The 15,500-nt window shown below is 25.5% G+C and overlaps 1 protein-coding gene across 1 annotated transcript; it reads right to left on the bottom strand.

Annotated features, from left to right (window-relative positions):
• Positions 1–710: 710 nt before the first annotated feature.
• On the bottom strand, positions 711–6,616 carry LOC112603851 (phosphoglucomutase). The gene is made up of 10 exons (XM_025352638.1): positions 6,233–6,616; positions 4,201–4,363; positions 3,994–4,112; positions 3,776–3,932; positions 3,258–3,448; positions 2,607–2,761; positions 2,432–2,542; positions 2,038–2,362; positions 1,756–1,914; positions 711–796 (listed from the first exon to the last, which is right to left on the bottom strand). Exons 1-10 carry the CDS (start codon positions 6,467–6,469, stop codon positions 731–733), a joined length of 1,683 nt encoding a protein of 560 aa, XP_025208423.1. The 5' UTR covers positions 6,470–6,616; the 3' UTR covers positions 711–730.
• Between the last annotated feature and the right edge of the window lie 8,884 nt (positions 6,617–15,500).

Here is a 15,500-nt window from a genome sequence, read left to right on the forward strand (position 1 = left end):
AACTGGTTAAAGAGTTTTAATTACCCTTTACGGATCAAAAACAACATCAACAAAAACTTTCAAAGGTAACCCCACCTAATATTTTTAAGTTTCAGAGTAAGATTATACTTACAAATTAATAACGATTTAAACAAATTCTTAAGATTTAGTTCACAATAAAACTATACATAATTATAATTGTATTGAAATATTGTAAAAACAAAATAAAAAACAAAATAATTTACATAATACAGTAATTATAAATGGATCAAATATGATAAATTATTGATGATTCAAGTTTTTTTTGTTGAACTTGATCTACAGATTTATTTATACAAAACATTAATAAAAAAATACAATAAAAATCATAACAAGACTTAAGAAAAAAACACTATGGTTAACAGTTTTCAAAAAATATATTGGGTAAGGAGAAGGATTTATAAAACTTTTATTAATCAAAATTATCATTGTTTTTAACAATAATACATTTAAATTTTTATTAATATTTTTTCAAATAAACAAAAATGTTATAAATCATATATATAAATACCTTAAAGATTATGTATTTTTATTAAGTATTTACTACTCAATTAATTAAAATATAAATTACTTTAATCATATTATTATTTAACAGATAACTACTATATTTAAACATTAACTAACAAATTGTTTTAATAAGCTAAAAATCACAGAATTTTAACAAGAAAAATATTGAAGACAACTAAATTTTGAATAAAGAACCTCAGGATTCTTACGTAATCACAGTTGGAGAAGTACGTCCAGTAAATTGTACCAGTTTAGAAATCTCCAATGCTATCTGTAATTTACACATGTCTTTAATAAATAATAAATATAATTTAGTAATTGAGAACATATTGTTTAAAATTAGATAACATCAAGTATAACTTTAGACTAATAGCATTTTTTGGGTAATTTTTTTAGGACGGTCTAAAATATCACTAAATTACCTAGTGAAATTTAAATAATTCCTGGATATTTTAAATAAACTTTTAACTTAGCTTAAAAATATATTTTGAAACATGTTATTGGATCTAATAAAATTAATTTTACATCAATTTCATATATTTTGATATACATCAGTAAAATACCAATTGGGCTATTTTCCAGACATGAAAAACACCCTCTCAAAAAAAAAAAAAGTTAAATTAAAAAAAACACACCATTGTTTTAGACACTCAAAACAGTATACCATTCCTTATTATGGAAAATTCAGTTGGTTTAATCCAGTATTTCTCAAACATTTTAAAATTTCAAACTACTTAGTGAAATATTAATTTGTCATGGGCCATTTTGATTTTAGTCACTTTTATTTTTTGTTAATTATTAATTGTATTAAAATAAATGTAATATTAAAAACAATAAGTTATTATATGGTTTATCACTTATACCATCAGTTATTAGTGTTATACCTAACTCGCCACAAAATAAGAACATACCTGGGTGGCGAACCAAAATAGGTTCACCACGTGCAGGCATCACTAATTGGCTAACAAAAACAAAAACGAATTGAAATAAAGCGCTATATCAAATATGTGTTTATATTATATTTAACAATTAATAGTAGATTAATATTGACATTCTACTGGCAATATTGGTGGTCCCCAACTCTGACAAGGTTGCGGCGAGGAACCAATCTGCTGCCAGCGTAGCGAGTATATGTTTCATTTCAGAAAATATTGTTTAGTGTTATAATTATTAATTTTTATGAAATTTATAATTTTTCCTAATATTTCATATGGGTTTAATACTACATACTTGAACAAGAGGATTAAGAGCCACTTGAGCATCTTCTAAAATATTTGAAGTTGGTGGTTCATATGATTCAGCATATAAACGAATAGTAGCACCACTACTGCCAGTACCACTTAATCTAAAGACAAATCTGGAACCATCTTCAAATAACACTCTTATACCCTGTTTAAAAATTGAAAAATATACTAATTAATCATAATATAATTTTGATTTTTGTTATCAAGTATAAATAATTAAGTATTATTCTACAAATCATCAATAATGTTTTCCGCAAACTCAATTTACCTGTTTTTTAGTGACACTTTTATCAATTGGATCACAATATTCAAAATTATCACCTTGTTTGAAAATATAAACCTTTGAACCATAAATAAATTTCTGACCAATAATTGCAGGATCAGTAACTTTTTTTTCCAAATCTGACATAAGTTGATTAGATGGCTCAGATTCACAATTTTCATAGTCATATCTAGTGAAGTAGTTACGTCCGAAAGTTTTCCAATGATTAGTAAGTATAGTTTCTACTGACTCTCCAGTATTGGCTAACACTGATAACCATGCCAAGACAGCCCATATTCCATCTTTTTCACGAATATGATCAGAACCAGTTCTAAAAATAAAATGTAAAGCAATTGTTGTAAATAAACATGAGAATATGTTTTGTACTTCTCAATATTACCCAAAGCTTTCTTCACCACAGAGTGACAAACGACCAGCATCCATCAAATTTCCAAAAAATTTCCATCCCGTAGGCACTTCAAAAAGTTCTTTTCCTTGCTTTGCTGCCACCCTACATTATTATTTTTAAATTATGTAAAAAAATATTTTTGAAAAGATAATAGAGAATATTTTACCTATCCACAGCTGCACCTGTTGGCATACTTCTGGCAAATCCTCTGACACCATTTTCTTTAAAGTAAGGGATACATTCTAAATTGTTGGCTAAAACAGCTAACGAATCACTCGGGTTGATGAAAAATGCTTTTTTACCAAGAATCATATTACGATCCTAAAATAAAGACAGTCAATAAAAAAAAGAGTAAAAATATGTTTAGTTTAAATTATTTTATTTTATTGTTTTACATGAATGCCCCTCAAGCACTAACATTCCAAATTTACCACTATAAATTTTTTATATTTCAAATATTTTACTTAAAAATCTTTTTATGCTAAGTTAAAATTAAACAATTTCGCTTAATAATCTTCTAATTTTATTATATCAGTAGTTTACAAATTTATTTAATAATTTTCAACATTTAATATGCTTTGATCATTATAAATTGTGTACTAAAACATCGTATATGGACTAACATTGGTTTTAAATAACAAATTTACTTAGTATAATAATGTTAACTTTTAAACTTGAGAAAATACCCCAAGTTTTGATCCAGTAAATTAAACCTCTAGGTTAAAATTCAAATGAATAATATATTTTGGCATTAATTTGTTTTGTAAGTTTATAGAATAAATTTTAAATTATTATATTGAATTGTATAACAACTTACACCATCTCCATCAAAAGCGGCACCAAGATCATACTCCCCTTCTTGTAATGCTTTTACAAGGCCATGAGCATAAGTAAGATTAGGATCTGGATGAACTCCGCCAAAATCAGTTAAAGGTTTTACATTGATAGCATTATTAGATGGCGCACATAATTCTTCAATAAAAATTTTCTTTACATAAGGTCCAGTAACTAAAAACATGAATATTTTTAGTTTCTTTCTTTTTTTTTAACATAATTTTTTGCTAAACGATAGGTTATAACAATAGAGCAATAATCTTAAGATATAATATTAGTACACACAAGAAACATCAGAGTGAAGAGACCTCCAGTAAAGGTACTTTGATTTTTTTTTAAATTTTTTAATTGAAATAAATACAAATCTAAATTAAGTTATGTTAAATTGATTGATATGTTTAATTGTTATAAAAATAGATCTGATAAAATTTCAGCTATAAAAATATAACGAATCAATTTGATTGAGATCATGTCAGTTAACATGCTTTATGTTTTTTTTACCTCCGTTCATTGAATCAATAAGAATATTAAAAGGTGCTTTATTGTTGGATCCTTGAATTAACTTGCGAATAACATCAAAATCAAAAATTCTTTTCATCAACTGAAGATAATCCACAACAGAGTCAATGACTTCTACTTCAAATTCTTTACCGCTAACCTAAAATATAACATATTTATTTCTTATTTTCAAGTTAATAAATGTGGTACAAGATTTATACTTTAAAATATTGTAAGCCACAGTAATCTATAGAACATTTTAAATCTGGTACAATACTATAAGAAGTGATATTTTTGGTTAACTCATAGATAGCATTTGTAACAGATTCTGGAGCAGGACCTTAAAAAAAAAAAAATTAAAATATTAATATTGGTACTAGATAATTAGTATGGATTGTATCATTTGTTCTACCACAAATTAGACTCACCTCCGTTGGCTGTGTTGTATTTAATACCAAAATCGTTATTAGGACCTCCTGGGTTATGACTAGCTGTAAGTACTATGCCACCGGTTGCTTTGTATTTACGAATGATGCAGGACACAGCTGGAGTTGATAAAATTCCTTTGTGTCCTACAATTAATTTTTTTACCTGGAGATTAAACAAAAAATACAATTTTAAAACAGATAATTCAAATAACAAATAAACTTAACACATAATTACTACGTTTATAATTTACATTTTCATATTTAAAAGCACTATCAAATAATTTAGCTTCATACTATCCTGGAATATTAGTAGGCATTATGTTAATTAACTTCATATTCAATATTTAAAAGTTAATATTTTGATTAAATATGATTTATAGATTATAAAAATCTCTTTATTATTATTTATTTTAAAATACCTATTTGCTTCCTACTTATTTCACAACTATGACTATTTAAGGTGACTTTAGCCGTTTATTTAACTAGGTATGTAAATACCTAGTTAATAATTTATCACTGAATAAACATGTACATAGCAAATTTATTAATTATTAACTAAACTTATTAATGAAAAATTTAGTAGCTGTTACTAATATTGCCAATTCATCTTAGATAATATGTACAACTAAATAAATTAAATTTTTTTTCGAAAATAATTGATATAGAGTAAAAATAAATATTTTTTTTTTATTATTATTATTGACATTATTGTACTTTTTTTTTTAAACAAATTGTTATCAATACTATAACATTTCTACAGTATCAATCTGAGTGGTATAACCACCATTCTATCAAAGAACAGTCAGAAACCTTAAGCTTTTTATAACATATTAATTATTAAAAAATATTGAATAAGACTAAACTATTGCATGATTCTATAGGAACCCATTAAAAATTACAGTTGCGGGGGATTTGATCCTAAAGTCATGTATCTAAATTATTATTATTGTACAAAATATACTTCAGTATCAATCATGTATAGATGTATAGTTATTGTTGGCTAAATAACTAAGTACTAATTATTAATGTATTATTGTTTTGATCGGAAAAAATATCATAGAATTAATCGAAAATCATTTTTTACTGTACACCGACGACATACCTATATGTATTTTATCATCATTATTATAATTACTACCATTTACCGGCATTAATAAGTAGGAGGAAGGTTATATTATGTTGTGTCGTTAAGTTATAGTTTATCTTATTTATAAATAGATAGAGATAATACGACATAATATATTCATAGTGCAAACGAATGCAAAGCTCTACTGATATGTGTGTATTACGTTATTACGTGCGAAGCTTATCGTTAAATTGTATAGTTCATATAACAAACAAAAAAAAAAAAAAAAAAAAAATAGAATAATATTAATTCAAACTCTACGTGTGTTTTGGCAGTTCTTAGTTTGAAACTGAATTTGAAAACTTGACGCCTACGTCAAAAAAACCGATTATCCACTTACTAAATAGGTAAATAATAATAAATTATGTATATGTATGTTAATAAGTACCGTCTATCGAGTATAGCTCGTTATAAAATCTAATTTTACTAATTGGTATATTAATATTATGACGAAAACACCCAGGCCTCATTACTATATTAATATAAACGTCAATGACACTAACTTTTATGAATAAAACCTAGTATGTTGTGCATACCGTGATATAGAATAAACGCAAGGGAACCAAAATATAAAACGACTATAACTAATTTTCAGACATAAATTTAAATTTCCGAAAATCCGCAATAACCAACAAACAGCGACTATAAAGCAGTGTCGAGATAGGCAGCGGTTTAATTTGTGGGTTTCACGGACAGGGAAAAACAAAATTTACAGCGTCGTTCTACGGAATCTGAGTGCTTCGGTAATGCGAAAAAAATTTGAAAATCGCGCCGGTTCAAAGACATAGATTATAATAAATTTTTAAAACAATAAAATTAGGAAAAAAATTGCAACTCAGCGCTATTGAATTTTAAATACCTGAACATAAGCTAAATTATATAATATTCTTTGGTCACATCACATACCCCGTTGGCAGCGGCGATTTTAATTATCAAGTCCACGGCTTCAGTGCAGAAGAACCGGCCATCGCCACCGACCACCAAGGTGCTGCCGGCGGCCGACGGTTGGACGGCGCCGAGAATAGACTGCACGAAGTTTTCCGTGTAGTTAGGCTGCTGAAATACTTTGACAGCTTTGCGCAAACCGCTAGTTCCTGGCTTTTGCCCTTCAAACGGCGTCGTTTTTACTACCACCGGTTCCATGACGAGACGGACGAGAGACAGAAGGGGACACGAGTTAATACCGATGCTCTCGGACGGGGACGAAGTGACCGGCCGTAATCAGTAACGAGAAAACGTCGAACGCGGAATGACAACGAAACTACGGAACGTTCTGATGTTTAGTCGTCCTCCGGAGCGTCGGCAAACGCACGCCGCCGTCCCGTCAGCTGATCCGATGCTTCTGGCGGTGGAAGGGGTAGACTTCAAGGTTGTCGGTGAGGTCTTTTTTTTTTAACAACAATATCGCCTTCTGCCTTGTAGTTGTTGACAACGGTCGATTATGAAATTGTACGATACGTTCGTTTATCTACTTATACAACTTATTATATAACCGTACTTTTTAAACGTACATTTCTTCAATAACACTCAATATAGATAGCGAATTTTGAACTTCCAGTCGGTTAATAATTTTCTCCTGAAATCCATGAGAACTTATGATGAGTGAAAAATTAAATTAGATTCGAGACGAACCACATTAAAATTTAATCTGCTCATAAGCGCACGTTAAAAATTGAGATTCAAATAAAACGTATATGATATTTTTCTCCCTTAAACATCGTATAATTTACTATTATCATTCCTCGAAGAATTGAAATAATGCAATTATAAGGAAACAAGCAGAAACGCAGCTTATTGCAAACGATAGAAACGGGCACGTCTTAAAGTTTTAACTTTTAAGAAACATGTCATGTTGTTTAATACTTTAATGACAATTATATTTCTTTCTTATTAAGTCTGTCTTGGGAATCTTCATGCTCATGCTTCATGACATTCCCAAGACCTGATTACCCGAATGTTGAAAACAATTCAATAATTGCATCACGAAAATGAGATGACTATTGATCACAAACGACAAAACAAAATCACGTGTACCGTGTAAATAATACCTACATATTAAAATGATAAAATAACAATACTATAATAATTTCTTAAAATAAACTTGATTTGAATATTTAATCAAAGCTATAGCCTTTAATTGTGAATAATTCTTAAAATACCAACAATGTGTGTATGACACTTAAGGCTTAAGTCATTTAACGGTAATGTGTATGAGGTTCACGTTCATGTCCCATGCATAGGTATTGTTTCAATATCATTTTTATGTCTACATAATATATATACAAACTTAATATCACGTGTATTGCAGTCATGTTATTAGTGCACTGTGCGTTTCCCTATGGCTAGATCTAAAATATTTTCATGAAATTTGTAATAAATGATGATAATACTATAGAGTACATGTTTTAACATTCTAGAATTAAAATTTGAATTAATAAACATCAATTGGTTATATCACTTACATCATAACATTAATTATTGGACTCAATATCTCAAAGGTCGAATTGGGATCAAAACAAAGTTCGATGTTATTACTTTCCGTAAGAAATAATTATCAAATGGATGAAAACTTTTGATAAATGCATGATTATTATTGTATACTAGATAAGGTTAATGAACATTTTAACTTTTATGATTAGGTATTATATTATTCTAACGAGCAATAACTTATTAGCTACCTATTACCAATTATATATCTTTAAATTAATTTTGTATTAAGTGTATTATAGCTACTCTGTTTACCTACACTTGAATAATAATCAATAAATCACATCACATAGGTATACATAAATTAATTAAACAAATTATCTAACTTAACCTAACAAACCTTATTATTTTAGAATGTACAATTATACAAATACTATAGGTAAAATGTTTGTAGTTAGGTTTTAGGTACCTATCTTATTAAATCTTTTCCAATTTAAAATAAGTGAAAACAATAAAGTCTTAGTAATTTATCGTAGTTCTGCAATTACCTATCCACTATATCTTTAACAGACAACAAATAACAATACAGGCTATACAGCCCTGTCTAGTTCATTAAATAGGTAGGTAACGAGAATATAATATGATACTATATACTCAAACCCAATACTCATATTAAACATATACAAAATATAATAATAATATATAGTATTCAAAGTATTCTTAAAACTCTGTGGTCTAAGAATGTCAAGATACCGAACCAAATAGTTACTAAACTAATTACATAAATATTTTATCTTTAAATAAACAAACAATACCCATGTTATTAGGTACTTAAATGAACCGTGGCAAGTCATAAACTCGTAGCGCATTTCGCTGTACGCAAAATGATAATTGAACTGATTAGAAAGTATTGCATTTCGCTGTACCATTTTTGTACCAGTAAAAATATGTATGGCTTCTTCCAATTAAAATGTATACTTAGATATGTTGTAATACTCACAGTTATAATGAATTTTTAAATTGTTCATTTCATTTCATACAATGTATGTTACAAAAATATTAACAATGCGTTCAAAATCATTCACAAATTATGATCGCTTTTTGCTCAAACCATAAAAGTACCTACCTAATAAAATAAAATGTAATTTTTTTAAATCAACGACTGCTTATTTAACTTTTTTTTTTTATAACTTGTATATTTTTAAAACTAAATTAGTTCAATGTTCATTCAGAAAATCGTAACACCATTTTCGCTAGCTTTACAGATGGCAATTATTTGTTTTCAAATAATAATAATAATTTTTTTTTTTAAACTGGAATCTTTATAATAGATAATTATAACTATTTTTGCAAATTTATAACGCTTTCATTGTTGTTTTATTATATTTTACCTTTTACTATTTTAAAGTTTTTTTTTATACCTGGTTTTAACTTATGAATTGTTGGATTGTGCATTGAAGTGTGCGTAAAAAGATTCATAGTTATTGGTAGTTTTAGTTAAATTTGTATTAAAACTACTATAATATTAAAAAATGTACACATTATTTTATTATGATTATCATATAAAATTACTGTACAACACAAATAAATTTGGCGCAATTGGGTGGTCGGAAAAAACGTACCTTTTTTTTTGTCGCTGTTGGACTATACCCAAGAATTAATTTTTTTGGGGCTATAAATGGGGGATGCTCGTAGTAAAATCAATACAATCAATGCTCCGATCAAAAAAAGGTTAAAAATATAATTACATATACATAACATCAATATGTATAACACGATACACTTGTAGGTTGTAACTTGTAGATAAATAGAACTAATTCTAACAAGAATCTATTACAATTTGTTTGCATCAAATGACTTAGTTTAAAAAAATATATCATCGTGTTGCTATTATACATTTATACAAATTTGGAATAATACTTATAAATACCATCCAATATTATTTAAATAATAATATTTGTATAATATATAGATGATATTATAGTATAATATTTAGTACATGTTATATTAAAAGCTAGTACCTATTGTAATAATAATAAAATTATAGATAAGATATTATGTTAAAAGTGGTATACGTATAATATTTATTTATTGTATTATAACATCCATCTTGTGTTAATCTTGAGCTAATTTAGTACACTCAGATTAGGTAGAAAAATATTTTAATAAAATTCAAGTAGTAGATTAATTCAAGAAATTTAAAACAATAATGTTTAAATTTAGTATTATTTTTAAAAAGTTTTGTAAAAAATGTGTAGCAGTAGTTAATACAATATTTATTAAAATATATTTTAAATAATACGCTATATTTATTACATAGGTTTCATTAATATAAAGGTAATTTCTGTGTGTTAATCAGTTAGGTAAGTCAAGACTAGGTATAATATTGTATAACTTATAACATTCTTACTGTGAACATCTTTTAATTCATTACACATTTTTAACAAAAGTAAATATTTTTTGTGTTGTCTCATAATATTATTATATATGTACACGGTTGACAGATGCTGTTCGATGGAATTTGGAATCAGATTTGGCACCATTATCTATAATAGCCATTATAGATATGATAGTGTAATGTGTATAATAAACAACTATCAAGTTAATAAACTGTATATTAAATAATATCAAAAAATCAAGTAGATACAGAAAGTTGCATTGCAATCAAAATTAATTAGAATGATCATAAATGCAAAGGAAAAAATATTATTAACTATTATTAGTTATTACAGCATTTAACTGTATAAGACATAAGTACAGCAGAAAAATAACATTATGGCCACCTATTTTAATTAATATTGTTTATATTAGCTAATATGTAACGATTATGCTTCTCTGTAGAAGCAATCAAATTTTATTTTAACTCAATTTTAAATAATAATGTGAAATATTATACCATCCGTGATGAACCCCGATTTTTAATATTTTAACCTCAAACTTTATAGCATTTTTTTAAAATAGTCAGTTTTAAAATTTTTTTAAACAAACTCTTTTAGTGTTTTAAATCAAATCAAATTTTTAAAAAGATCTAATTTAATTTAATTTAAAAAAATCATTAGATAAAGCGAGCTGTAGAGTATTGTTGTACCACTTGTACCTGTCAATTAAAAAAATAATTATTCCGAAAATATTCAATTGACAATGAGTTAACCTTTTTAGTTTTTACTGTGGTAATTTTCGTCCGTCGAAATGGCTAATTAAATATTTCATTATTTGTTACTTTGTTAGTATATAGATACTACTTGTCATGTACCTGTACGTACGTTTAGATAATTCATAGTCCCCTCTTCGAATAATTAAGTACAACTTATCACTGTCATAGCATTACAAGGGAATAGGGATAAGTTATAACATGTATTATAAATTGATTATAATATCTAGTAAATTAATAATGTCCAATGTCTGTACAAAAATACAAGGGTGACTAAAAACAAATATAATAAAATTTTGTAAAATAAAATAATATCTAAAATAGTAAAAAAATTATGTGATATAATAGTACCTATATCAATTTTAGTGTTTACATTTCTGTAACAATGTTTCTACATTTTACATAATTATCTATGTTTGCCTAAATATTCGTATGCAGATACAGATGGAGATTAGGTATAACCTACTAATAAGTATGATAATGCCAGTTAAAAATGAACCTTATAGTCTAAAGATTTTACTATGGACTACACTATAAACAAGGTAATATATATTTTTTTAAGGTGAAACTCAAAAATTATTTATGATTTTGGAGATATTTTTATTACATAATTTTAAATCATATAGTATATTTTATAGTTATAAATGTTATACATATTTTATTTTTGAGTAATGTTCCATAATATTGTTGGGTACATCTGTCATCTGTACTCCGATCATCAAATGCTAAATATTTATTATTTTAAATTTATAATTAATTAATTACTCGTTCAAAAATCAAAATTAGTTTTCTATATAATAATGTTTAAAAAAATATTCTACTAAGATATATGAAATTAAAAAAGTATACTGTCATTCAAAAAGTACCTAAAGAACACGAAATAACTATAGATAACTATAAAAAAGTGAAAAATAAATTTTTTATGTAATACGTATAAAATTATTTAAAAAACAATATTTCTAAAATGGTAAAACTTTTCAAAAAAATAAATGTTCTCCTTACAATAAAATCAAGCTCTACAGCAGTTATATACTGTTAACATGAAGTCGAAAATTTGTTTGCAAGACATAATCCGAAAATTAAAATAATATAATCATTTAAATTATAATATGACATAATATTTTATGTTTAGATTTTGAGCTGAACAACAAATATATTGATTTTATAACAATGTGTATGTTTTTTGTTTATTTTGGTAGTATACAAGACAAATAATTGAAAAAATATTTCGATTTTTAACTTGGGGTTGGTTTCTGATAGTAAATTGTATCTAACATGTACTTTTGACAGGTAAAAATTAAAAAAAAATCGAGAAAAAACAAACTAAAATAACTTGAATAAAACAGAAATTTTTATGCAATCCAGATTTTGACAAAATCAATTTTATTTTTTTTTGGTCTAACTCAAAAATGAATAATCACTAAATGTTTAAATTAACAATTTATGCACATGATAAAATTAAAAATTATATCCAAAATATTAACTTTTTTAACTATTTATCTATAGGCATTAAGAATATTCGACATTTTTTTAAATTATTTTTGATAAAAAATGTTCACTGGGTCAAAAAACATGAAAATACAATATAAGATCTCACATATATTGTTATTATAGCTGTATAAAAATAGCAAAAAATACAGAAACCTAATTTATATTTATATACATTTGAAGTTATAATTTGTAAAAAATTATAAAAATTATGAATATTCACAAACTATTTTTAGGTAAAAAAATTATCTTCAATTTTATAATTTTAATAATTAGATACAATGTTTCTCGTAATAATATTTAATAATAGGTACACATTATTTTAAAAATTATAATAAATAAAGATTAAAAAAAAAAATAGTCAACTTTTTTATTTCAAACAATAATTATTAATTACCTACACAAAACAACTTAATTTTTATCATAATGAAATCCATTTTTTTTTACATATATTATATTATACATTATACACGTATATTTTTTTATTAGCTTCCAATATTTATTTCCCATATTTACATATTTAATTTTTGTTTGTATAATTTAGTTAGTTCTATTAATCTGATTTTAATTTGTGAATTTTTTAGAAGATTGGGGAGGGGGGGTACTAGCTTAAGGTGACCATTTAAAAAAAATAAAAACGGGATAAAATGTTTTTATTAATATGATAATTTTTTATTTTTTCCAATCATATTTAAGTTACAATTTATTAAAATAATAAAGAAATAATTAATAAATAATTATTATAATATATTGCTCTTTTTAAATTTTTTTATATTTTTTTATTAATAATATTTAATAAAATATGGAAATAACAGGATTAAAATGATATTATCTTTAAAAACAAGATAAAAAGCGTCCCGTTCGGAGATTGTCGGGACTATGAGACTTAATGATAAAAAAAGGGACAATCCCGTTTAAAGCGGGACGTATGGTCACCATTTACTATTGATTTCAATATAAACAATTGTTTGAACTCATTTAATAAAAATGTCTAAAAATCTAAAACTATTTGGATGTTATTTATAAAAATGTTCATTAAAATGAGTGTGAAAGGGTTCATAGTTATAGGTGGTTATAGTTAAATTTGTATTATAACTATTAACATTTCAAAAATAAAATATATTTGATTGGTTATTATTTATTATTATTTTTAAAATCACTGTACAACTTAGGTAAATTTTATATAAATAAGCGGTAAAAAAAAAGTACTAAATGGGCTGTAACCAAAACGAATTTTTTTAGTGACCCAGTCGACACTTACTATACGACAGAGTGATATTCACTTGTTCGTCTTTTTTGTTAAGTCTTATCGTAAATTTATTTAATATAAATTTTATAATTTTAGTGTGCGTCGTCATTAAAGATTTGATTTATAGTGCCTACAATATTGTTAAAACAAATTATATTCGTGTAAAATAATTGGAAAATTTGTTTATACAAAATTTTAAAATTCGTTACCAGTCATCGATTAAACCAGGATTAATAATTTGTATAGAATATTCAATAAATTATAATTTATAAAACATGTTATTTTAGTATTGTGCTATTTCTCAATAACTACTGAATTATTTTAAATTTATTTAATATGATACCTTTATGTTATAAGACCAGCAACTTAACTTACATCAAATTAAAAAGATAAAACCAGTGAAGTTATTGGTGACTGGTGTAGGTATGTTGTATAATAGTTGATAGGTTCCGTTACTATCTACTTCGACATTGAACAGGTCATTGAAATGAATGTTTTAAATTTAAATCCATTGATAAATCATAGCAAACGATTATTTGAAAAACAAATTTAAATATAGAGACGCAGCAAGTACCTAACACATTTTTCAATTAGTAACACGGTATTTTGAATACAATTTTTCAAAAAACATCGTATACGTGTATAATAGTTATTAAAATATTATTGTTATTAATTTTTAAGCCAATACCGAAATCAAACTATTCAAAGTCTCTTAAAATGTAGTAATTATAATCATTTTTCAATTTTTAAATTTACTAGTAAAAAATATTAAGTAGAGTTCAGGTTAAAAAAGTTAAACTATATTCTGTATTATTACTAATTGCTAGCAACCTAAGATTATCACAAAAATTTTGTTGAAATTTTTTTCTCAAGTTCAAGGATATTAGAAATCTAGCATATTATATGGATAAAATTATGATATGAATATATATATGATCGCTATCGTCGACTCAACCATCAATCAGTATCGTCTTATCCATATCATTTATTTAAGTTTTTTTATTCAGAATTCATAAATATGCTAAAAATTCTGTTGGAGTTCTTTTACTACCGGAAAGTGTTCCATAAAATGTTTTTAAAAAAACTTCATCATTGCAAAACTAATATAAACCTCGCAATATACCTATAAATTTATTCTTTTCGATGCATAAATAATCTAAAATATACAATCTAAAGAAGACTCGTTGAAATTTACTCAAAATATATACCAGCATTGAGCATATCATTTATATAACACGAGTATGAAATTCATTAATTTTGTGTATATATAACATTTGCATGCTTATAAGTAAATTTAATTTATAAATTGAAATAGCGTAAAGGATAATAACCAGACAAAGCAAAATGACCAAAATGTACAAAAAATAGTTAATCATAAAAACGCAATACGAAGCGATGCAATATAATAAATTAAATGAATAATATGGTTTTAAAAGAAATTGTATAAATGGAATAAGAGCTTGACTAATGAATAGTCTGGTGGCAAGCTTAGGTCAATACTGTTTACATCCACCTGGTAAATATTATTATAAAATAATTCTATACTATTATTTAATAACAACCTTTAAGTCCGTTTTTTCAATAATATATAAACACGGATCGTCTTATCAATAAGTTGTATCTTCCAATTACCAATTATCTATATATTTATTTTAGTTTTATACTCCAAAATTTCCGAATTACATAATATTATAACAATATACTGATTTGGATTCTATACAATATAGTATAGGTACACATAACATATAAAACATTAACAGACCGTCATTCTATACAAGTAGTTAATGAGTAATGACCCACACTACCACACGCCTGGATATTATAATATTGTTCATTCGTACGGATAATCAAATTACATT

Source organism: Melanaphis sacchari, unplaced genomic scaffold (assembly GCF_002803265.2).
Source record: "Melanaphis sacchari strain LSU unplaced genomic scaffold, SCAv2.0 Contig111_pilon_pilon, whole genome shotgun sequence".
Classification (NCBI taxonomy): domain Eukaryota; kingdom Metazoa; phylum Arthropoda; class Insecta; order Hemiptera; family Aphididae; genus Melanaphis; species Melanaphis sacchari.